The 26,058-nt window shown below is 43.8% G+C and overlaps 1 protein-coding gene and 1 long non-coding RNA gene across 5 annotated transcripts in view; one reads left to right on the top strand and one right to left on the bottom strand.

Annotated features, from left to right (window-relative positions):
* The window catches only part of WDR26 (WD repeat domain 26), a 39,595-nt gene extending 16,670 nt beyond the window's left edge, over window positions 1–22,925 (bottom strand). The window contains exons 1-7 of one of the 4 annotated variants that reach the window (XM_032319094.1): window positions 22,129–22,925; window positions 20,202–20,301; window positions 20,000–20,104; window positions 14,383–14,519; window positions 10,230–10,327; window positions 8,969–9,125; window positions 2,178–2,316 (exon numbers count right to left, since the gene is read on the bottom strand). In XM_032319094.1, the coding sequence (XP_032174985.1) occupies window positions 2,178–2,316; window positions 8,969–9,125; window positions 10,230–10,327; window positions 14,383–14,519; window positions 20,000–20,104; window positions 20,202–20,301; window positions 22,129–22,529 (1,137 nt within the window). In that variant the 5' untranslated portion in view covers window positions 22,530–22,925. The remainder of the gene's footprint in view (window positions 1–2,177; window positions 2,317–8,968; window positions 9,126–10,229; window positions 10,328–14,382; window positions 14,520–19,999; window positions 20,105–20,201; window positions 20,302–22,128) is intronic. The other 3 variants (XM_032319095.1, XM_032319096.1, XM_032319097.1) reach the window with 3 other exon arrangements.
* A 1,161-nt stretch (window positions 22,926–24,086) lies between these two features.
* Window positions 24,087–25,284, top strand: LOC116576651. The gene is made up of 2 exons (XR_004280245.1): window positions 24,087–24,231; window positions 24,575–25,284. It is a non-coding gene; the product is annotated as an uncharacterized LOC116576651 (long non-coding RNA).
* The last annotated feature ends 774 nt before the right edge of the window (window positions 25,285–26,058 follow it).

Here is a 26,058-nt window from a genome sequence, read left to right as displayed (position 1 = left end):
CTCTCTCTGTCAAATAAATAAATAAAATCTTTAAAAAAAAAAAATTTGATGCTGGTTAGAGCTCTTGCTAGAATTTGCTGTTTAATGTGTTAATAAAAAAGCAACATGGCGGGGGCCTGGGTGGCTCAGTCAGTTAAGTGTCTGTCTTTGGGTTAGGTCATGTTCCCAGGGTCCTGGGATCGAGTCCTGCGTCGGGCTCCCTGCTCAGTGGGGAGTATTCCTTTCCCTCTATACCTCCCTCTGCTCATGTTCTCTCTGTTAAGTAAATAAATAAAATCTTTTAAAAAAAAAAAAAAAAAGGCGCAACATAATTGTTATACTGGATTTATTTTTTTACTATTTAATAACTATATTTCAATAATTGGGTTTCCTAGATAATTAATATTATCCCACTTGGGTTTACTACATGTTTTAAGCATTTAACAACATTACTCTGGGGGGGTTGTCCCTAGAGCCATGAGTGTCAGAGTGTCAGAGTACTACATGGTACAAGGAAAGAACGCCTGCTTCATGGCAAAGAATAGGTCTTACTAACTTTCATCATTCATAGGATATTACAGGTACACAAAAACTGAGGTATGTTCTCAACTCGATTTTTTTTTTTTTTTAAGGAAACTCTATACCCAGTGTAGGGGCTTGAATTCACAACCCAGAGACTGAGAATTAAATGCTCTACTGACTGAGCCAGCTAGGCACCTTTGATTCTTTTTTATTTAACCATTTTATTTGTCAGAGAGCACGGGGAGCAGCAAAGGCAGAGGGAGAAGCAGGCTCCCTGCTGAACAGGGAGCCCGACACAGGACTCAATTCTGGGACCATGAGATCATGACCTGAGCTAAAGGCAGATGCTTAACCAACCAAGCCACCCAGGTGCCCTGCACCTGTCCCCTGACCATTCTTTTTAAAAAACATTTCTTTCTATGGCCCATTTTGTCTATTTTTTTTTTAAATGTAAAACGTCCACGACTTTATTTGGGACAAATATTACATCCTAATTCTAATTTAAAAAAAAATTTTTTTTTTTGAAGATTTTATTTATTTGACAGAGAGAGAGAGAGATCACAAGTAGGCAGAGGCAGAGGGGGAAGCAGCCTCCTTGCTGAGCAGATAGCCCGATGTGGGGCTTGATCCCAGGGCTTGATTGAGATCATGACCTAAGCTGAAAGCAGAGGCTTAATCTACTGAGCCACTCAGGCGCCCCTAATTCTAAATTTTTAAAATAAGATTACTCAGTTATGATTTAAACCAAATATTTCTCCTTAACTTATTTAGAGGCATGTACTTCTTTTGATAGGTCAATAAATGTCCCACTGGCTAAAAGAAACAGAAATACTTTTTTCTACAAATCTGTAGGTCATCTTATTATAAACAATGACAAAAATCTGATTTTAGAGAGAACTCAGAATTTTAAATCCAAAATACAGTATTTTTTGTATATAAGGTGGAGGGGTTGTTTAACAGAAGTTCCACAAATCACACAAGACAGGGGCGCCTGGGTGGCTTAGTGGGTTAAAGCCTCTGCCTTTGGCTTAGGTCATGATCCCAGGGTCCTGGGATCAAGCCCCGCATCGGGCTCTCTGCTCGGCAGGGAGCCTGCTTCCCCCTCTCTCTTTGCCTGCCTCTCTGCTTACTTGTGATCTCTGTGAAATTAAAAAAAAAAAAATTACACAAGACAATGAAAGATGTCAGAAGGCAAACGGTAATGAGTCCTTCCGACCTTGTGACAGAATGGTAAATTGAATATTAACAACAAAGGTACAAACTGGCAAGGGGCATGAAGAGCAGTAGGTCTGAAGTGCAGCTCTTCCTGGATCTGGGTCTACCTGTACCACTCACTAGCTTGGACAGCCTGGGCACTTAACATCTACCTCAGTTTCCGGATCTGAAAACAAGAGACGTGAGTGCCCCACAGAGGTATTCTGAGGACCAAACCAGACTGTGCACACACAGATTATGAACACAATCACCAGCACACACTCTGTATCTATCTATATATGCCATCTAGAAAAGACAGGAAGAGGTAAGACATAACAAAAATGACAGTGAGATGCTCTTAGAAAAGAAGACACTTACATATGCACACTTAAAACCTATGTAATTAGGTCTTAGATGAATTACCCTTTTGTAGTCTACAAACACACACACACATACACACGCACGCATACTAGAGTACCTACCGGATCAACTTGCCATATGATAACCGTGGTATCTTTCGATCCTGTTGCTAGTTTCGTGCCATCATTGGAGAATTTACAGAACCATACTTCATTACAATGCTCCGTAAGTATCTGCTGAGTATAACATGGGAACTGCCTCCTAAAACAAAGAAGTCCACACATAGTTATTCTTTCAAAATAGAGTAATCTAGGGGCGCCTGGGTGGCTCAGTGGGTTAAAGCCTCTGCTTTCGGCTCAGGTCATGATCCCAGGGTCCTGGGATCGAGCCCCACATCGGGCTCTCTGCTCAGCGGGGAGCCTGTTTCCTCCTCTCTCTCTGCCTGCCTCTCTGCCTACTTGTGATCTCTGTCTGTCAAATAAAAAAAAAAAAAAAAAAAAAAAAAGAGTAATCTAATAATGAAAAAGGTGAAAAAAATGAAACTTCTTTAGACATAAAAACTTTAAAATAAGATATGAATGCTTTGCAGATCTTTATCAAGTTTACAGTGGTATGTTGAAAAAAGATTATTACAACATCAGTCAAGGCAATCTTAGGGGAAATCAGTAATCTGAAGTCTGGTTCAATGTACAATTTATTCTTTTTTCCCTTCTCAAGATTAAACAAGAGTAAAAAAGTATGTGTCCATCACAGAAATTTTCGTCTGATTAAAGTCAACCCATATAAATAAAAATTAATAATCAGGTTTCAGGTTTGTTTAAGTTGGCTGGCATCATGAGGAATGTGCATTTTTATTTACATAAAAGCAACCTGACTTAACAAAAGAGACAAGGCACTCCCCTTGGACAAGCTTGGGCCACAAGCTTTCACGTCTTCGGCAAGTTATTTCACTCCTGAGCCTCAGTTCCCTTGTCTAGAAAAGGAGAGTAATATACACCTAACAGGGTTCTTCTAAGGACGAGAACAACATCTACGATTCCTGGAACGCAACAGATACAAGTGATTACTGATATACTTCGGTGCAAGCAGAGAAGAAGTGCAACAGAGGGAAGGGGCTGCAGGGACTAAGAATAAAGCCTTAAGAGCAGGGACAGCAGAGTAAGAGACCTAGGTTCAAATCCTGACTCAGCCACTAACTAGGTCGTTTCCCAGAAACAAGGAACCCCATTCAATCCAAGTCAAGTTTTCCAACCATAAACTAAAGAGAACGGTAGCTGCCTTATGGAATCTCTGTACGGGGACATACAAGAATGAGATGAGGCACGTGGAGCATTTACATGGAGCCCAAGTCCCCGCTGGCACGCCCTCAGTGGCCGCTGCTACTCTAGATTAAGGGAATGAACTCTATGACTCTGGCTCTGAGAGGAAAGAGGACCACGACTGACTGTTTCCAGGAAGCATTTTTCAAACCATGTGTAAACCCACTTTTAAAAACTATTCTGGGGCGCCTGGGTGGCTCAGTGGGTTAAGCCTCTACTTTCGGCTCAGGTCATGGTCTCAGGGTCCTGGATCAAGGTCTGCATTGGGCTCTCTGCTTAGCAGGGAGACTGCTTCCCCCACTGCTCTGCCTACTTGTGCTCTCTGTGCGTCAAATAAATAAATAAGATCTTTTTTTTTTTTTTTTAAGATTTTATTTATTTATTTGACAGAGAGAGATCATAAGTAGGCAGAGAGAGAAGAGGAAGATATGAATGCTCTTCATATCTTCATATGCGCCCCAATAAATAAGATCTTTAAAAAAACCCAAAAAACCCCAACAAAATGAGGTGTCTAAGTGCCTCAGGAGGTTAAAGCCTCTGCCTTTGGTTCAGGTCATGATCCCAGTTCCTGGGATCAAGCCCCGAGTTGGGCTCATTGCTCAGTGCGGAGCCTGCTTTGGCCTACTTGTGATCTCTGTCAAATAAATAAATAAATCTTAAAAAACAACAACAACAACAGGGGTGCCTGGGTGGCTCAGTGGGTTAAAGCCCCTGCCTTTGACTCGGGTCGTGATCCCAGGGTCCTGGGATTGAGCCCCACATCGGGCTCTCTGCTTGGCGGGGAGCCTGCTTCCCCCTCTCTCTCTGTCTGCCTCTCTGCCTACTTGTGATCTCTGTCAAACAAATAAATAAATAAAAATCTTATTAAAACAACAACAAACAAACAAGCCCCCTTCTATCCTCCTCCAACTCGATGGCAGCAGCCTTCCTTAGAGCTTCCTGCACTGACATTGGAAGGTTAACACGCCAAACTGCCTAACCCAGAAGCCCTGGCTGTGCATGCTGCCGAGCACTGAAATGTATCCAGGACACCTGAGGAACAGGATCAGTAAATCTAACTTTAATTTCTTTATGTTTGAATTTAAATGGCTACATGTAATCAGTGGCTACTTTTTGGATAGTATAGTCCTCTACTAGAATCTCTGCGATCACAGAAAAGTTATTTGAACATTAGCGGATAAACTTTTCTTTCTTGGGGAGGGAAGGGGCAGAGGGAGAGAGAATCACAAGCTGACTCTGAGCATGGAGTCCAACACGGGGCTCAATCTCACAACTCCGAGATCATGACCTGAGCGGAAACCAGGAAGTGGATGTTTAACTGACTGAGCCACCCAGGAACCCCACAAAGGTTTCTCTTTTGAACCAAAATACAGGTGACATGTAACAGTACATCAGTTTCCGCTATACAATAGTACTCTACCACTCTATACACACACAGAACACACACCACAGTGCATTACAGTATCATCCACTAGATTACCTATGCTGTACTTTTCATCCTCATGACTTGATAAACTTTTAAGTTTATCCTGAAAAATGATCTTCCCTCTTTTTTCCCCAATCTATAATTTAAAATTTTATTTTATCAATTCACTAGCCTATAAATAATATATATTCAAAACTAAATTATTATTTACTTTTTCTGGCACATACACACATCTACTTTAGCACTTGGCTATTGGGAGGCTACATTCAATTTTCAGATTGTCTAAAAATTGCTTTAACTTTAAAATTGCTTTAATTTTAAATTATTATTTTATACGTGAACTTAAACAGAATCAATACCAGTTGACATTTATTAATGTTCTAGACAGGCCAAGCCCTGTGCTACACGTTTATAAATAGTACTGCTAATTCTCAAAACTACCTCGCAATACTATCTCCATCTTCATTAGGCTCGAAGAGGGCAAGTAACTTAACAAATCATAAACTGGTAACTGAATTAGGTTTAAATCTATGGCTGATTCTCCAACACCAGTTTTCTTTCAAATATCATTTTTTAAAAAAAGATTTTATTTATTTGACAGAGAGAGATAGATCATAAGTAGGCACAAAGGTAGGCAGAGAGAGAAAGAGAGATCACAAGTAGGCAGAGAGGCAGGCAGAGAGACAGAGAGGGAAGCAGTGTCCCTGCTGAGCAGAGCCTGAAGTGGGGCTCAATCCCAGGACCCCGAGACCATGACCTGAGCTGAAAGCAGAGGCTTAACCCACCGAGCGACCCAGGTGCCCCTTAAATATCATTGCCTTTTTCAAGAGCCTGTTGGATAAAATTTCAGTCAAAGTAGTACTTTCAGTATCAACAATGTTTTCCTGCCTCTTATGGATAGTAATCAATAATGATGTCTTTTACCAAGTGAGAAACACTTTATATTTAGGCACAAAATACACAATAATTCAAATGGGTAAAACTGATCATGAATGAAAAGATATATCTAAAGTCAGAGTAGCAAAATGTCCTTAAGGAAGGACCATTTCATAATCAGAATTGAGGGCACAAGTCACCTAGTCTACTGACAATGAGTTATAACTGAAAGTCTTATTAAAAGGGTATTTAAATTAACATTATGTTTATTACTTAAATCTTTGAAAAAAAAAAAAAAAAGACCCAGTTTATTAAAAGCCTAATTTTAGATGTATACAAATCAAAGTCGCTGGCTTTGTTTTCAAATAAATTTAAAAATATCAGTACCTTCCCAAATGAAAGTGAATACTGTATTTTAATTAAACCGAATCTTAACATTTCAAGTTTTCATAAATATTTCTTAACAATTCTTTACTAAGAAATGAATACTATAAAGTTACCTATGGAAACATCCTTCCACTGGTTGCTGGTGAAAACAACCCCGTAAATTTAACCAAATATATGCATACACTGTGGAAAAATACAAATAATACACAATCTAATGAAAACCCATCAGTGCTGATTAGGGTTTTAAAAAGTTACAGTTCACTTATTCATAATCAATTCTCTATTCTCCAGAGGAGAGAGAAAACTTGGTATTTAGATTTCAATGCTAAGAATTACTTTAAAAAATAGAGTTTTCTAGTTTCAATGCTAATCTAATTTCTACAAGGGAATAAAGGAGATATTAAAAAACATCAACTTTTCTTTTGAAGATCTCTAGATGAAAGTGGAATACTAGGAATTAAATCACATTCAGGTTTTCTTCTTCTAGTTCAGCAACATCTGCAGAGACTGTGCACACTATCTACTTGCCCAACATGTCCCTCCCTCAGGGTCTCACTCGGACAGGCAGAGGAGATGGCAGCCCCTCACAGAGACTGGGAATCCAAGAAGAAAAGCAGACTTTATGGGGACAGCAAGAGGAAAGGGGAGTTCTACTTCTGCTATGTTTCGTTTAAGGTCCTTGAGCCACACACATAGTTGTATGAAGGTCGAAGGCTCAGGAAATCAACCCTGTGGAGCTAGCCCAGTCCCGGCCTACATGAGAACCTAGAGGAGGAGTGTGGGAAGACAGAGAAACCTTTTGGAACACATCCTTATTGAAGAGACAGGTACAGAGGAGGAGCCTGAGAAGCAGCCAACAGTGAAACAGAGGCTGCAATGTTTTTGAAGTCAAACAAACAGTTTCATGGTAAAGCAGTGAAATGCTATAGAAAGGTCTAGATGTAGGCTGGAGAACAGTCACTGGATTTAATAAAGAAGTTGTTCCTCGCCAACAGCAGCAACAGCCGTGGTGTTGTGTTGGCTGCAGAAATCTCAAGAGTGAAGGACACAGATATTGTGAATGCACAGAAGGGCATTACTTCAAGCAGCAGTCTCTAAGGCAGGTGTGTGTGTGTGTGCATGCGTGCGTGCAGTGGTGACTTGCAGAAGCACAGAGTCAAACTTTTGTTCCGTTTTTAAAAGATAATGGGGAAGACCTGCCTTTCACCAGTTAGTTGTGAAGAGCATGAATGCCATCTTCAGGAGTGCTTTCTACGCAGCTTTACCGGAGAGGCTGGTCCCTGTTCTGAGCTAGAAAAAGTCAGACTACACATTTTCCATCACTCCTTTCACAGGTACTGTAACAGAAATCAAGGCATTCAGGAAACACGTAGGTCACATTCTCCTCTATTTCAGTTTCCACGGACACCCCCTGAATCCTAAGGTCTACCCTAAATACTCTCCAAGGCACTCCACCAGCAACACTGAGGAACCAGAAGATGTCTGGGGTCACATCTGCCTTAATTTCAACACTGGTCTCAGGTTCCCTAAAGGAGCTATGAAGGATGAAGCCATATATCCTTTTAATCTAGTATCTCCTACCTCTAATTCAACTCAAATGAAAAGATTTAAAAACTCTCATAAGCAAGTTAAGAACAACAACAACAAAAAAGATAAAAAGGAAAAGGATCTCTACTGACTTTGTTTTAGGACACTTTTTAAAAAATTATTTATTTATTTATTTGACAGGCAGAGAGGCAAAGCAGAGAGAGGAAGGGAAGCAGGCTCCCCACTGAGCAGAGCCCGATGTGAGGCTCGATCCCAGGACCCCGGGATCATGACCTGAGTCGAAGGCAGAAGTTTTAACCCACTGAGCCACCCAGGTGTCCCTGTTTTAGAACATTTAAGACATAAACCATGTTACTACCCAATACGTTAAGATGAATGGCACTTAGTCACTTTAAGCCAAGAGCTCCACCAATCATCCTCAGGTTTTCACTGCATTTGGGGAGGGAGAGGTAGGAACTCAACCACTCGGGAAGCAGTCTGTGCACACTTCCTCCATGTCACCCGCAGTCACAGTGCTGACGCACAAAGCATCTATGGTTGTTTCCAAAGGCTGCATGTGGTCTACACTCTGGTCCTGCCTGCTTATACCACTTTCAGTACTTCGTCCATGAATTTTTACTAAAGAAACTGGCATGTGTACTACAACTGTTCATGTGTGGTTCACCAGACCCAAATCATTTCCCTTCTGAAGTCTGAAACATTTCAGAATTAATTTTCAGTATCTTAAAAAATTGAAGTTCGGCTTTAGTTTTGGAGATTGTTATCAAAATAGCAGGAACATTATTACTCCCAATATCTAAGGCGGAGCTGAATTATGGACATAGACAGGGTTAGTAACAAAACCCAACCCAGAAAGTTACTGCCTGTTATTCTAACCATTTTTAGTTTAGAGGACAGGTTCTACTAAAAAGCAGAACTTCCATGAAGAACCAAGTATTTCCATCATCTTTATGGGCAGAAAATAATCAGGGCCATTGTCAAAATAGCCATAAGGTCCAGAAAAAGTCACTCTGTGACTCCCGGCATCCAAGGACAGCAGAGCCTCTGGCTGCTGGTGTCCCCGCCCAACACCACTCATAAGCCCTTACAAAGATGGCCAGAGAGACCAAATGACCAACCGATACCCAGATGAGAAAGGAAAGCTCAGCTTTCCAGCTTCCCATCTTGAGATGTGGTCTGCTACACAAACACAAGCCAAATTCTCTGAAAGTGTCCACTTCAGGAAGTTCTAACTCTGCCCAGGAATGCTAGATTGGACATGAATGGTTTCGCAGCAACAGGACAAAGTTCCAAAAAAGGAACATTTTAACCGAGTTCATACTGAGTCTGTAAGCTATAGAAGAAGTTTGTCTCTTACCTACTACAAACATGATCTATAAGCAGAGACACAGAATCTAGATTATTATCAAGTTTGGTATTGTGATATAGGCACCGATCCCTTTGTAGTTCCACTGCCTGCCGCAGCAGGGTCTGTAAACGCCGGGGGGGGAGCATCACTGATGGTGGCAAATACGCTGTAAGAGAAGACATTTTTAAGAAAAGGAATAACAATAAACATTAAAAAAACCAAGACAGTATAACCTTTATTCACCCCCCTTCTGTTCCATTTGCCCCTGCCCTAGAAATCTCAGGTCCCTTAGAGCAGTGATGGGAGGGGACACAGTGGGAACAGCAGCTACAGTTATGTTACCACAAAATGGAAGAGACAGGAGGGCTTTAGTTTGTATGTTAATTTCCAAAAACACAAAGCAACCCCCTGCCCAAAAAATCCTATTACCAAAAAACCCCCCCCAAAAGCCAATGATGATGAAGAGCAAATCTGCAGAAGACTATGTCCTGGAGATACCATGCATCCCTGACAGTGTAAGAGGAACCTCCCCACAACAAAGGGCCAGCTGACGAGGCGGGATAAGCGCCAGGTCTCATCAGATTGCTTCTAATGCCAAGGATCCTGTGAAAACTCGGGGAACGACTGGTGCTTTGACGTGGATAGCCATCTCTTCCAATCCTTCCAGGCCTCACACCTCCCCCACCACACAGTTTTCTGATTCTTAGGATCTCTACTGCCATACCCCAACGGGAAACACATAGAATAACATGATTTAATATGAGGGAATAAAAAAAAATGTTTTCTCTATAAAAGTGTATAAAATATAAATATAAAAGTAGCAAAAATAAAACCCCTAATCTGGAAGTTATGTGTAACATAGCTGGGGGGAGGGTGGAAAGGAAGAGTTTATATAAACCTGGGCCTTCTTACTGAAATCAATAACTATTTAAAACACCTGTAGATTACATTTCTGGTTTCTGTATTTTTTCCTCTCCAATCATAGCCCTTCTCCCCCAATAAAATCTTAACTGGAGCATCACCGCATAGTATAAATGAAGGGAGAACTGCTCTGGGACCCTCTCCCCTGACTCATAGGGAGGTAAGCTGCTTCTCAGACTCCAAGGCAGAATTTGGAAACCTTTACTTTAAAGGGCTTAATGGATTTTCCCTTCTTCCCTACATAACCGCTCACTGAGAGCATGTCTGGATGCAAGCCTTCCTGATCAATTCATAGTATCTATTTCTAATTAAGAGAAAACACAGAAACACCAAAAGGTAAGACTCTTACTCTGCAGTTTGTCCAACAGTTTGGATCGGGAAGCTGTTCCTTTGCCTTCCCATTCTGCTTTTGCACGTAGGTCTTCTGCATGGCTACACATCAGATACCTAAAAACAGGACAGAGAAAGCACCAAATATCAAACCCTTTTCCTTGGGTAACATAATGATAATGACAATAATAATGATAATAATAATAATATAATTTTTCATAATTGAAAAATTCTGACCATACTTTTACTAAGAAACATATATCAAGTTTTTACTAAGAAATACATACCAAGAAACAATTTCTACAGTGGACTAAATTCATTAACACACCCCAGCATGTGGATGTATTTATTTCTAAGATTAATAAAGCACCATTACCAAGTATATAATGTTACTGTCAAGACATATGATCACATTAGTAAAACACGTCCGTCCCCTCTCCTGCCAGCCCACGTCATGCTGCGTACGCCGCTCTCACAACACACCAGGCTCAGCCCCAAGCACTCAATGTGTACTACTCTACTGGCTGGGCACCAATATCCTGGCTGAGGCCAGCACTGGCAGGCTGATTCACAAACGAACCACCCAAGGCCCAGAAAGCCTGAGTAACCGGTGAGGGTTAAGACGCAAAAAAGGGGCTTGAAGCAATGGCCATGGTCGCCAAACTGTGAAAGAACCAAGATGCCCTTCAACGGACGAATGGATAAGGAAGATGTGGTCCATATACACTATGGAGTATTATGCCTCCATCAGAAAGGATGAATACCCAACTTTTGTAGCAACATGAAGAGATTATGCTGAGTGAAATAAGTCAAGCAGAGAGAGAGAGTCAATTATCATATGGTTTCACTTATTTGTGGAGCATAACAAATAGCATGAAGGACAAGGGGAGATGGAGAGAAGGTAGTTAGGGGAAACTGGAAGGGGAGGTGAATCATGAGCGACTACGGACTCTGAAAAACAATCTGAGGGTTTTGAAGGGGCGGGGGGTGGGAGGTTGGGGGAACCAGGTGGTGGGTATTGGAGAGGGCACGGATTGCATGGAGCACTGGGTGTGGTACAAAACAATGAATACTGTTATGCTGAAAAAAAAAAAAAAGAATAAATAAAAAAAAGAGGGCTTGAATTCAGACATTTTTAGCTGCAAAACTTGCTCTAACTACTATGCTAACTGACTTACTTCTCAGGAGGAAAACGACTCCCCCCGCCAAACCTCAGATAAGAAAAAAAAAACACTTCCGGGGGCACCTGGGTGGCTTAGTGGGTTAATCCTCTGCCTTTGGCTCGGGTCATGATCTCAGGGTCCTGGGATCAAGCCCTGCATTGGGCTCTCTGCTCAGCAGGGAGCCTGCTTTCCCCCTTTCTCTCTGCCTGCTGCTCTGCCTACTTGTGATCTCTGTCAAATAAATAAATAAAATCTTAAAAAAAGAAAAAAAAGACAAAAAACCCTTCAAAGACATTTATAATAAGTTAAACAAAAACAACATACCTGCAAGAGTTTATCATAAGTGTCACTCAAGAAATGGTACAACTGGATAATCATCCTTGGGTCATCCTGTGAAAGGGATTGAGATCCCAAAGCAGAAACTCTGGGAACCGTTTCATCACTATGTGTGCCGAAGGAGGCATAAATGCTAAAAAGTCATGGGTTCTGGAGAAAACATGAGGCCCTCTGCTGGGAGTGTGACCCTGACCCTGGCTCTTCTTAGAGAAGAACGGGCTTTCAATGTAAAAGAAGTGAAGGCATTATTCAGACATGAGATTAGACCTGGCGAGTCCTACTTTGTCTGGTACTCTGTTCTCAGACCTGTTCTTCTCACTTGTAAAAAGGGTATTAAATAGGGAAGTAAGGATTAACTAAGAGTATACGAAGTACTTGGTCCACTACCTGATATACAGGTAGAGCTTATAAGTATGAGAAGCCTCTCAGTTGATTTGAGTGTCACCTTCTCTTTTTCTCACCTGCATGAAGCAAACTGCATTCAGCATTGAGTAAGTTACTCACCTCTTACTCTGGAGCAGAGAACTACCTGCTCTCTTGCAATTTACTTAGTGTATGGTGTCTTAGCTGATGAGAACTTACTTTGTTTTAATGGCGTGAGTAACCTGACTGAAAATACAAAATATAAAAGAAGCCAGGTATTGCAAAACTATTGTTTCTAAAATAACTCTTTTGGGGGTAAAATTTATTATCAGCAATTTCAGAGAAAAACTGTTCACTTTTTAAATTTGGCTAAAGACACCTATGATTGCTTTTGCCACTTTCGAAAATACACATTACAGCTTAAGGGTTTCACAAGAATGTCTGTTTATGGGAATCTGCGTGGCATGACTGAAAAGATGCTATGCCAGTGGGAAAAACCCCTAGGTCCTCATGCCAACTCCACATCTGGCCATCTTTACGCAACTTCCTTATGGGAAACAGTCAAGGGACAAACTGGGCGAAGTTCATTTCGGAATCAAAACTAGGTGATTAAGTTACATGTTCTGTTACCAGAGCAAGAAAAAAGTCGTCATGGGAATGGTCTTTAGGTGACAGAGAAATCAGACACCTTATTAAGGAGATAAACAGAACCAGGTAGTCTGTCAACTATAGACAAAACACACTCAGCATGCTCCAGTGTCTGAAGATACCGTGCACGCAGACCACGACTCAGCCATCAGTCAGATAAGGCTTGGAAGCCGGGCTTCTGCTTTACCAGGCAGACTGGTTACTTCACTTCTCTGAGGTTCAGTTTCCTTTTCCTCAAAAATCCTAAAAATGAACCTTACAACACCTCCTCGGGTCCACTGTTTTGTCCATTATTTTGTATTTGAAAACTTATTATGTGTCAATGTTGTTCTAGAGGCCGGAGCCATATCATGTAATAAAAAATGATATAAAGAAAAAATTAAGAACAGTGATGTGACAAGAGACTGCCTGGTAGGTGGTTTTAGGGGAGGATATTCGAGCTGGGGCCTGAGAACCTAGTAGCCTGCTATGGAAAGATCAGGGGAAGAGCAGTTAAGATAAAGGGAAGTGTGAGCAGCTTGGCCAGTTAAGGAACAGAAGAAACATTAATATCGCTAGAGAGTAAATGAAGGAAGGAAAAGATGGCAGGAAAAGGTCAGGGACTCTGCAGGCTTGAGCAGAGATTCTGGATTTAAGGGGGCTAGAAAGCCAGTGAGAAGTTTTAAGAAAGGGTTTAAGTATGGTATTAAAAAATTAAATAAAGAAATTAAGAAAACCATTAAGAAATGGTTTAATGTATGGTATTACTTATGTATTTATGTATTCATCTGGCTGCTGTGTGAAATATGTGTAGTTAAGGGAGTGAGAAGGAAAGCAATGGGAGGCCACTCAAATGTTCTAGGAGACACGTTTATGGATTCACTAGGACAGAATTTGTGGAGATGGAGAGAAACGGACAAATCTGGAATGTTTTAGAAAGGCCAACACATGTCAGAGTTAAAAGATTTAAGAAATGCAAAGATGAGGTTTGTTTTTTGTTTGGACAAAGGTCTTACCGCTAACCGAGATGGGAAAACTAGGGGAGAAGCAGGTGGGGGTGGGGGGTGGGGACGACAACTGGATTCGAGAAGCTCACTGTGGATAGGCCCCTCTGAGACACCCAAATGGAGACCGTCAGGGAGGCAGCTGGATACACACACTGGAACCTGAGGTGAGAGCTTCTGGCAGAAACAGTATGCGATGGTGCAGCACAGAATGAGGGGACCTAGCGGGGTAAGTGGACTGAGAACAGACGTGGGGTCTGGATCCGAGGCCTTGGTCCCCTGACATGGAAAGAATGGACATGAAGATCAAGCGAGACCGTGTACAGGATATGCTCACTCAGTAAGGACCCGGGGAAGGACAGGCGCATGTTAGGGAGAGTGTCAGATGCGGTGCACTGGAAGGTTCTCCGCTCACTGTCTGCACAGAAGGGGATGCCACAAGGTTTTTATGAAAGACTATGAAATGGTGATAACCTATTTCTTCTTCCTAGTCTCATATGCATTGTTTCCCAGGAGGACAAGAGCAGCCTGAATGTGTTTAAATGACTGCATCCAGACAAACACTGTCCTGGGATACAGCCCGATTCCCACCCTGGAGGAGCGGCAGCCGAGTCGGACCAGGAGGTGCCTCTGTCACCCGGCATCTGGAGTCACCCGGTGTCCGGAGTGGCGCCCTTACCCGCTGAGGACATGAATGCGCTCCGTGTTGTACTTCAGGGGCGTCAACTCGCAGCGCAGAACGTGAAGGGCCTCTAGGACCTTGCCATCCTCTAGGTACTCCAGGTACTTCTGCTGCAGCAGCAAAAACTTCATCCTCTGACAGGACAGAAAGCAGCGGTCAGGGGAAAGAAGCTGACGGAAGGTTCAGAAAATGTTTGTGCCTAAACAGAACAGTAGAAACCATTCTACTATGCCCTTTGATAATCACTTCTTAAAACGCTTTAAGATGATTCAAACTATTTTGGTTTAATATAGTCACAGTACATTAAATGTTGACTTTGCTCAATTCCACGTCTTAATAAAACTCTGCTTTGAACCAATAATCTCAAATTAGGTAAGACCATTAGCAACCAAGGATCAGCAGAGGAAAAAATGAACTCTGCCCTTAGAACATTCACCTAGAATTGTATTCTTGCATGAAAATTCAGAACCCTTCCAGGTATTCCAAGTTTGTTTTACAAGCCTGACTCTTACAATAGGGCTTTAAGGGGTTTTATGACACAAGTTTTGAAAAGAGGGCAGAAACACTGGTTAATGGAGTACAATTACTTAAAACCTGCAATGTGTCAGAAGGAGCAAGCCGACCGCCAAGCAGAACTAGAGGCTTGGGGAAGAGGTCACGAAGCATCAGGAGTGCCTTATGGAAGAAGAGCTGTCCAGCAAAAGGCCTAGAGGTCCATGCACAGAGTGGGCCAGCGTGAGTCTAATGGCCTCGCCCTTGCTAGGAGGTCTATGACAGAAGGCTGAACTCTAAAGTTTGCAAAAGGAGTATTCCTCTGTGTGTTCTGTTCATAGCCTGCTCGCTGAGGCATTTAACTACAAGACACAGGCAAAAATGACCAACTCGTTTCTCCCAAAAGGACAAACTGTTTCTAGCTTGTGGTGAAGCACTTTCGCACTGAGTTTTTCCCTGAAATGTGTTTGGCTCTAATACTCTTTAATGTCCCTTTACTCTATTATGATACTTTTAACTGGAAAGTGATCATCATGATCTTAGCAGCTTTTCTGTGAGGAGAAATACTTATGACTATCAAGCTGAAACTTTTCTACAATAGAAGACCACTGCTCGGAGGGACTCTTTCATCTGATCTGCTACCTTCGGCTCTGGAGCAAGCCGACAATGCAGGTACGGATGTCAGTGGATGGAAAATGTCAGCCATATTTAGAGACCCCAAGGCATACAGTGGTCAAGATTTTGAACCTACTTAAAAGAAAACACCAAACAAGAGCTTTTTCTTCCTCAGTAAAACATTAAGTATACATATATTGTTCCAAAATGGTGTGGAGAAATGACCATTTTTTCAGAGTACCATGAACTTCTCTGCAAGATTTTCTAGTTGGGAGTATTTAGAACAAAGGCCTACCTACAAGCCTCTAAAAATGGTTTCTAGGGAAAGTAAACAAAACAAACCCCGTCAGTTAAGGCAGGCCGACATTTAAACACTTCTTTTGTAAGATGCACTGCATATGTTTGGTGGTAATCTAAACTTAAATCTGTAACTAAAGAACAGAAAAAATTTCAAACTATCAGATGAGCTCCTATAACTCTAGAAAAAACTACCTTTACCAAATTTTACACATCAAGTTAGATAGACTAATGAACGCTTCAGAAACAGATCGGTTATTATCAAGATGCACTGAAAAGTGTGTTGCTGCATGTGGGGCCCAAAGTTAACCTGTATTATGTCAAAGAAAAAAATACTCTGATGTCCATCAGGTGACAAAAACCAAAGACTAAGTAAAACAATTTAAGAATCAAAGGATTTTACATCTGAAGTTCTTCTGGATATCCTCCCCATTTTATCACCCGAAAACAACCCATACTCTTTATGAAAGGCAGAGTTTATAGATTTCCCTCTACTGACACAGTCACATTTTCATTTCACATAGTGTTTCTGATTCAAACCTGAGAATCATGTTTAGCTGCACTATTTTTTCATTTAAATGCCACACAGAACTGGCCAGTATGTGTACTTGGTTTCTCCACTCAATTTTCTTAGCAATCAGAAATCTGGAGAAAATTATTTTCCATTATTTATTCTTGGGGGTGTCAACCGTGAGGTCCTAGGTACAGCCCCCATTCCAGTGTGTGTAGGGACAGTGCCCCAAGTGCTATTTCCCCCTTATTTCCCCACCAAGATCCTGCTGGAACATGCTCCTGTCTTTCTACAGGGCAGGGCAGGGGCAGGCCAAAGGAAACTGTGAGGGGAGCCGACTCAAAACGCATTTCTGGACACACAGGGCACACTATAAAGACGGTGTGCAGACATTTTTCTAGGAGTCATTTTTTCCAGATTAAGACAAAGAATAACCTCACACAGGTATGGAATCCTGGTAGTGTGCACAGCAGCTGAGAGGTTGCTGGCCAAGCACAGCTAGAGATTTGGTTGAAAGATAAAATGCTTATTCTCCTAAAAATCAGTTCAGTTTGTATTTGACACATACGGTACGGATGGAGAGTAAAACTGCATTTTACTTCCCAAAATGTGAACATAATTTCAAGAAAATAAACACCTTTCACAAATGATGTTAATAAAGTTTTAAAAAATCAGGCAAAACTGAAGTTTGTTGAGGTTGGGGACAGAGCTTAATGACCCCACCCTTTTTTTTTTTTAAAGACCACAAGTTGGGCGGCACCTGGGTGGCTCAGTGGGTTAAAGCCCCTGCCTTCGGCTCAGATTGTGATCCTAGGGTCCTGGAATCGAATCCCGCACCGAGCTCTCTGCTCCCTGGGGAGCCTGCTTTCTCCTCTCTCTCTCTGCCTACCTGTGATCTCCGTCTGTCAAATAAATAAAATCTTAAAAAAAAAAAAAAAAAAAAAAAGACTTCAAGTTTCCAAAATGAAGAAAAGAAGAAAGAGGCTGAGAAAACAAACTGCCCTTTATAGCTGCCCCCAGCACCCAATGAAACCTCTGCGAGAGCACTTCTGTTCTCTGATCATCTCCTAGCATCTTTCGGCCCAGGGTGTCTGTCTGTCTCTTACTATCCAGCTGCACCGTGAAAGACAGCTCCACATGGTAGGTCCTGCTGCTGTCGCGCCGCCCCTGATCCTACCCAATATTGGGACCGCTGTACCGTATCCTCCCACTGAAGTGTCCTGACCTATTCGAAGGAAAAGTCCAAGGCTGTACGGACTATATGGGGGGCCTTCCAGCTAACTCAGGAGTAGTTCTGACTAACTCTGCAATAAGGGTTATAACCAAGTTGTATCAATTAAACCATGACTCAGAGGAAAGGGGAAATGAATTATATTTAAACTATGGCTTTCAAAGCCCTATTTAACTTTAAAAAAACAGTAGTTCATTTCTGTATGAAATTAGTATTTGAACACTTTTTTAAAGCACATTTCTATTATACTAAAAGATAATTATGGATTTTAGATGGAGGAGTTTCCCATATTACTGGCCTCTACTACCCATCCAAACTCCCCTGACATGGTGAAGCACATCTGAACCCAAACTGAAAAATGTTGATTCAGGAGCTCACTTTCCAGAAAATCCAGAGCAAATTCTGCTATTGCTGGTACCATCTGACTGGATATCATTAAGAAATATGGGGGGTAGGTGGGGAGATCAGAGAGTGGATTGGGTCAATAAAAACGTTCAGGCTTAAAAAGGAAAATATAATTGTAGACTTGATTAAGTCATCAAATGTGTCTGGGCATACAATTAAAATAATTATGCTAAAAAAAAAAAGTCCCAAATAGTTCACTTCTATGGTATTATTACAGTTACCCTGGGATTGGGTTCTTTTCTGGAGATAGAGTCTGAGAGAGGAGTAAATCTGAACACAAATTAGAAGGGTTAAAAAAATGCTGAACTGAATCTTAAACCTGGAACCCCTTTCTTTGTACAAATACCTGAACAGTTTGATGGTATGAGGCTTAGCCAGAGATTAACCTTCATTTTATCAGATGCTGGAATGTTCTATAGACTGAACAGGCTGTAAAAAGAAAGGACTCTTCCTCATCATCTACAAACTGCCTTTCCTGAGTTTACATGTTACTTCTAATGAAGGTTTCAGGTGAGATAGTCATAATCTAAAACCAACACAGTAGCCCTACATTTCTATAAACAAGTAAGAAAAAAATAGGAAGTGACCCTATTTAAATTTTTACTACTAAATTACAAACACAATTTGAAGTGAAGCTTTAAAAAAGGTAAACAATTCTTCCAAAACTCACACACTTAGTTTCTGTCTTTATTTTTGGGTCACCTTCCATTCCATCAGAGCTAGTAATTTATGAGAAACTGCCCAATTAAAATCCACTTAGATTCCTTTTTTTTTAAAACCCCAAACACACTGATTGGGAAAAATTTAAGTTGCTGAGAAATGTATAATCCTTCTAAATGTAGGTGTTTATTTTAACTTCTGTGTTTTCATTTTTTAATATTCACATGGAACTGGTCATTCCATGAGTTAATTTATTATCAATCACCTGATTCCACAGTAAGTAAAAATTTTAGTTTATATGTTCATACTTGTTTGCCTGCGGTCCATTCTCTAGAAGTATACATTATGGTATAAAATTATATTATGAATTTTAAAACTTTTGTAATTAAGATTCCCCCCCCAACAAAAAAAGGCCAAAAAACAAAAACAAGAGGCTCTATTAGGTTTACAAAGGCAGCAAGATTAATGTTTGACCCAATTAAAAAAAAAAATCAAAAGGTAACAGTAGTCATTTACTAATATTTAACAAACAGCTGGTTTCCCTACTTGACTTCCTATTGGCCTCCTTTCCCTCCCCCACCAGACAGGAAACTGCTTCTGACAACAAATGAATCAGCTAGAAGTTAAAAGGCCAGCAGCCAGCAGCTGATTCTCCATGGTTTCCAATCGTAGGCACTTAGAAAAACTTATCCTCCTCCTTTCCCTCACTGACATCTATAGAAGAATTAAAGCCTACCAGTAGAAAAGATTCAGTAAGATTTATGAAAGAGGCTAACAGGTTGGACTACTGAACTGATCTTGTCGGGGAAATAAGGCCTGTGAGTATAGCCCAATGGTCAAATCTGCACACAAACCCTCTACCAGCATCATCCACAATGTACACACTTGGACATTGTCAGTGCACACAACTGGAATGCAAGAGTGGAAAATGGTGAGCACACCAAAGGAGCTGCTTTGAATTAACTTAATTCCCAAAGATTAAAAGAAACAACAACAAAAAAAAGACAAATCATGTACCAGCTACTTAAGGCTATAGGATACACACACATCCAAATACATTTCCTCTGCCAGCACATTCAGTATAAATAATGTGAAAGTATAATTTCGCTTTGATTCCACAAATATAAAACTGCTATTAACAGCACTGAAAGCATGAAGATCTTCCAATTAATTTTTAGAAGCTTAATTTATGAAATAGGTTCAAATGACACATTTACTAAACATGATTTTAAAAAGATAAAACTCAAAATTTTAAAACATCAACACTCATTTTGGTTTACAAACTTAATTACATGAACTTTAACTATTTTTAGGCCTTATCTCTTATAAGACAGAAACCTAGGATTATCAATAACCTATAAAAATAAGCATGAATGTGAAACTAAGAACAAAAGTGTATTTACCACAATTATTCCCAACAACGTTTGAGAGATTTCAAGTGCGCCTCTTACCACAATAGCATGAGGAGAATGCACTAAAGGCTTTAGTTCATTCAGGTCATTTTCTGCCTGCAAAAATTGGCATAAAAGAAAAACAAAAATGTCACAAAATGCACATTCCAATATATAATTTTAGCAGCACACAGCTCTATATGCCCTACTTTACCTTCTCCCAGTCTCCTTCCATGACATGATTTCGGAATTTGGTGGCAGAAGGATGTTCTAAACGACATCCTGACTCTTGCATGAGGAGATCAACAGTCTGGCTGCAGGAGAGATACAGTGTAAAAAAGACCTGGCCAACTTGTAGGATTCACTCTTCTAAATCAACTCATGTCCATAAAAACAGTTGCAAAAGTTTTCAAGCTAACCTCATGATGGAGAAAAAAGAAATCATTTTTTTTAAAAACTGTGCTTGGCTCAACAAACTTGCATTTTGAAACGGCCACCATGGAGTTTTATCTAGTCAGGTTAAAAGCCTTCTTGAAACCAGTTTCAAAATAAGTCTTCCAATTTTTACCATTTAACGCCTCAGAAGTTTAGTGAGGTATAAAATCTCCAAGAACACGTTGTAACCAAGTGGTTAAATAAATAAAAACCAGGCTTTCCCTACTAACCATGTTACAACAGTTCAAAAGATAGAAACTGTTAGCTCCAGACAAGGCAAGAGAGAGGACCTGGGTCAGGGACGGGCCTTACATCCAGACATGATGTTTGCACAGATATTCTACTAGGTCAATCTTCAAAATTAAAATAAATTCGGCATCAAAAATCACTCTCTTTCTCTCTATACTAAAAATAGCAAATTTACTATGGTGTAGGTTCCAAACAGTCACGAGTTATTTCCTCCTGCTGCTGTCAGCTTGCTTCTTGTCTCAATAACATGTTCTGTTAGCATTTACAAAATCTGTTTTCATACTAATCCTTCTCCTTAGGGAACAAAGTGAAATCTTTCAAAGACCTATTTCTCTTTGAAAGCTGAAAAAAATCTACCAAATGCAGTTTGTCTCATCAGATATTTTGATACCTAAAATCTTCACCAATTTTCCCTATTTGTGTTTATGTTTCAATGCTTTCTCATTCATCTCTGTTTATTTTTCACCTAAACAGTGCCACAGTCTGCCAGAGAATCAAAATACTTGGGTCACTTTTAAAAAGTGCTCCCCTCACTTCCCCTTCAGGGGAGAACAAATCTGTAAATCCAAAACTACACCTAGGTTAGCCCTAAGAGCTGCTTTTGGCCTAGGATTTGAAGCTAGGAAAGGAACTGCTGCATGTTTCCCCCTTTGGTCTTCCTCTGGCTAGGCTTCACCCCACCATCAGGACTCCAGGGCACTCCCCACCCTGGTCCTACCTTCCACCACCCCCTCGCTTTTCCTTTGTGCATACGGATTGGTGGGTTCACCCTATTTTGGGTGCACAAGGCCACCAATCTTGTATTTGAAAATAAACGATTCCCCAGATCAGAGTTCTCTTTCTCACAGGCACTCTCTTGGAATTCAAGAGGGATTTCAGACCGGTTAGTGGTAGGCCTCTCGCACATACACAAGGGCCTTTAAATGACATCAACAGGGCATTTCACTCGGTCGATCCCATCAGATTTATTCCACAACCTCCTTCCAAATTCTCCCAGCCTCTCAGTTCCCATGAACACTTGTAGGCGATTGTCTTTCCTGATTGGTAGTTGGCCTGGGTTGTCTGTCATAGTTGGGGGTGGGGAGGTGTCCCACAAAGATGCCTCTGAGATATACTTGAAAAACAAATCCTCCAAGGTTCATTATTTCCAGCAGCTCGAACGCACCCCTCCCCCACCACGCGAAGACACACTCCCGCATCTGTCTTTATTGACAGACAATTCAGCTCCGAAGGTGTTCGGGCAGGGGGCAATGTTCGCGCTTCCTGTCCCCCTCCCCGAGCCCGCCGCCGCCTGTCTCCGTCTCCCCTCTAAGCCCTGCAAGTCAGCTGCTCTTCTCCGTCCTCCCCGGGCCCGCAGCACGAACGCTCTCCCGGGCCGAGCTCCGTCCGGCCCCCCTCCCCCACGCGGCCTCTGGCCCTCGGTCCGTCCACACCAGCCGCCTGGAAAGGACACTTACTTGAGCCCTAAGCCATTCAAGTGCTGTCCTATTAGCCTAATGACATCCTCGTCGGACTGGGAGAGCCGCTTCTTCTTCTTGAGGCTGCTGCCCAGCTCTGGGGTGGCCGAGGAGGCAGCGGCGGCGGCGGCCGAGGCGGCGGCAGTGGCGGCCCCGCCGGGGACCCCGTTATTGACATTCAGGCTGTTGCTATTGTTGCTGGCGGCGGAGGGGGCGGAAGGCAACAGCCCGTTGGCGTGGGCCAGGTCCCCCGCGGACGACGACGACGAGGGGGACGACTCCCCGTTCTGGGCCGACAGGCAGGCCAGCTCCTGGGTCTGTCCCTGGCCCCCGCCGCCCCCTCCGCTGCCGCCGCCGCCGCCGCCGCCTCCTCCTCCTCCTCCTGCCCCGTTGGCCTGCATGATGCTGCCGCTGACCAGGCTGTGGCCGCTACTTCGGTGGGGGGCGGCGGCGGGGGCAGCGGCCGGGGGCAGTCCCACCACCACCACCACGGAGGAGGAGGAGGAGGAGGACGACGACGACGAGGACGAGGACGAGGACGACGAGGACGGAGGGGAGAGGCCTGCTCTGCCTGCCGAAGCCCCGGGCTCTCCTGCTCCCTCCGCCGCCGAGGCTCGGGGTTTCTTCCGCGGGGGCGGGGAGGCTCCGCCGGCGTCCGAGTCGGAGGAGGAGGAAGCGGAGGCCAGAGTTTCCTCGCCGAGAGAGGCCGTGGTGGGAAGCCGGCGGGGCGAGGCGGGGACCGGGGGAGGGTCGGGGCGAGAGGGCCGGGGGCGGGAGGGGTCGGGGCCGGGGCGGGAGGAGGGAGAGGAGGAGGGGGAGCAGGAGGGTCCGGGCCTTTCCTCCCCCCCCCCCCGGGCGGCTCGGATCGCGGCGGGGGGCGCGCCGGGGCCCCGCGGGCGGCGGCGGGGGCGCGGGGCCCGCCGCGGGGCTGAGCCCCGGCGCTGGCGGCGGCGGCGGCGGGCGGCGGCGGAGGCAGCGGCCGCCTCGGCGCTCGGTGGCTGCGCTCCGCTCCCTGGTGTGTTGATTCTTCCCCCAGCTGCTGCCTAATGGAGTCCAGGCGCTCGCGTCACAGGAAATGCCTATACTGCCCTCCTCACTCACTTCCGGTGGCAGGTATGGAACCTATGGGGGGCCTGTCAGGAGGCACGTGCGCGCGGCGGCGGGGCCTCGGGGCGGGCGGCGGGCAGCGGGCGGCCCCAACCCCGACCCGCGATCCCGACCTCGGCCCTGGCCCCGACCCTGTCCCCCAGACCCCGGACCCCGGCCTCCCCGACGGCCGCCCTGTCAGGAGTAAGTGCGGCCGCCTCGGGCCCGGCTCGGGTTGGCGCGGGCCGGGGTCGCGGCGGGAGTCCGCGGGATCCGGGGTCGAGGGCGTCGGGGCCCGGGAGTGGGGGTTCGGGGCGGACGCGGGTCAGGTCGGGTCGAGGGGTACGTGGCCGGGGTTGGGGCGGGAGTCTGGGGGTCGGCGCGGGCCGAAGTCGGGGTCGTCGGGGCTGGGGGTCAGGGAGGCCGGAGTCTGCGGAGGTCGGGGTCCGAGCGCGCCCGGTCGGGGTCTCGGTTGCGGCTGAGGGGGTCGGGGCCGGTGCCGGGGCCGGAGTGTCGGGGGCGGTGGGTCTTTGAGACCCGGCCATGGAGGCACAGGGCGGGCAGCCCCGGCGACTCACCCAGAGGTCACCTGGACCAAAATCGGGGTGACTAGCCTCCTTGTCTTAGTTTGGAGAAGCCCGAATTTCTGAGCGGCGCCCTGCCGTCGCGGCCGGGCCGCCCGCCCGCCCCCCGAGGTCTGGGGCGGTGGGCAGACGGGAGCCCGCGCCGCGCGGCCAGGGGAGGTGGGCTACTGCGGGAGAGCGGGATGGGCGCGGACACCTCGTCTTGGGCACCTGCCCGGGGGCAGTCCCTTTCCCTTCCAGCCACCTCCACCGAACGTGCATCCCGAGTAGGGTTTGGACTCGGCTTGAGATCCCGTCTTGACAGTTGTAGGTGAAACGTGATGGTTCCGTGTCACTGTGACGTGCCCGTTTGTGTGCATGCAGAAATGCAGCCACAAAGACTGGGCTGAACCCTGACCATGGGTGAAGGGTCTGCATTACCCCAGACGATGGGGTATGTGTCTGTGGCTGGTGGCATGTATACCTGTGTACAAACATTTTCTCTGAAATTAAAATAAATCTTCCTTTGAAGTAGTTTTGTGTGGGGAAAAAAACGTAAATTGAACAGATGCGCCTTCTAGTTCTGAAATTTGCAGTGTTAATAACTTAAGGCAACTTTAGGAAGGCCTTAGGAGACAGTCCCTTTAAATTTAGAAAAATGATTAAAAAAATGATGCTTATGAGAAATTAGTGAAAGAATCCTGAGCTCTATTGATCCTCAGACTGGAAGAGAGGAGAGGAAGTCTGATGCAGGAGCGTACACCTTTGTAGTTCTCATCTCTTAAATATGCTTCCAGGTGGCGGTGTAATTGCAAGATGACTCACGCTGGATGTTTTTATTCTCCTGAGACCAACGGAGTGCTAGGTGAGGATCAGAGGACACTGTCATTGTGTCCAGCAGAGCCTGAATTACCGGATGCTGGACACCTTCAGAGGTCCCTGTGTATCTGCGTGCTTTACAACCTTATTATTAAAAGTGTTACTGCTGATACAAAATTTAATTTTTGGAAAGTTATTTATTGGATAGGCTCCTAACAGTATTGAGGACACGCTTCTCAATAAAGTGTATAGTTTTCGTAAAGGAAATAATTACTTAGTGGTTGCTGCAGATAAGGCCAACACTTCATTAACAGAAGTAAAAGGATGAAAAGAAACAGAAATGGCTCAGTTGCTGTCTAAACTTGATATGTATGTCCCAGCTTTTCTATTTTTGTGTGTGATCCAGACTCTTGTTAGAATTCTGAGTTTATGACACCTGTGTGCACACATTTCTCTCCTTGCTGAAATAGAGCAGGAGAACCTGGTGACTGAGCTCTGGGTGTTTTTAGAGCCAGCTTCAAGTCCGCATGCAGATGCACAATTATGGAATAGCTCTTTGCACAATCAGAGACTGTCAGAGCGTTATTACCTCCAGGATGAAATCCAGTCTGTCTTGCTCTCTGCAGACTGACCTCAGGCTTGCTTTCTTTTCTTCCTTTTTTTTTTTTTTCTTTAAAATTTTAGGAAATACTAACATCTTTATCCTGGCATAAAGCAGTATTTTATACATTAACTCAATTTTACAAAAAAAAATTTTTATATACAGTTGTAAAGGAACTGCTGCATGGATAGCTCCAATGTAAAAATGGATTGTATTTTAAAAGCTCGTTGAGGGGCGCCTGGGTGGCTCAGTGGGTTAAGCCGCTGCCTTCGGCTCAGGTCATGATCTCAGGGTCCTGGGATCAAGTCCCACATCGGGCTCCCTGCTCAGCAGGGAGCCTACTTCTACCTCTGCCTCTGCCTGCCACTCTGTCTGCCTGTGCTCACTGTCTCTGACAAATAAATAAATAAAATCTTTATTTTTTTTTTAAAGATTTTATTTATTTATTTGACAGAGATCACAAGTATGCAGAGAGGCTGGCAGAGAGAGAGAGAGAAGGAAGCAGGCTCCCCGCCGAGCAGAGAGCCCGACGCGGGACTCGATCCCAGGACCCCGAGATCATGACCTGAGCCAAAGGCAGCGGCTTAACCCACTGAGCCACCCAGGCGCCCTAAATAAATAAAATCTTAAAATAAATAAATAAATAAATAAATAAAACCTCGTTGAATTTGATACATTGGAAAATATTTTCTCTGTAGAAAATAGTAAAAACCACATTTCCAGCTAACCTAACAAGCCCATTAAAATCAAGTAATAACTAGATTGAAGATTTATAAATATGGTGTGGATTCTGGGATCCAGGAGAAAATTGAGCTTCCCTTATTGAAACATCCATGTTTTCTTTGTGTAAAGTGAAATGCC

This window comes from Mustela erminea, chromosome 17 (assembly GCF_009829155.1).
Source record: "Mustela erminea isolate mMusErm1 chromosome 17, mMusErm1.Pri, whole genome shotgun sequence".
Lineage (NCBI taxonomy): Eukaryota > Metazoa > Chordata > Mammalia > Carnivora > Mustelidae > Mustela > Mustela erminea.
The sequence above is the reverse complement of the archived record's forward strand: the minus strand, read 5'-3'. Positions and strand labels throughout refer to the sequence as shown.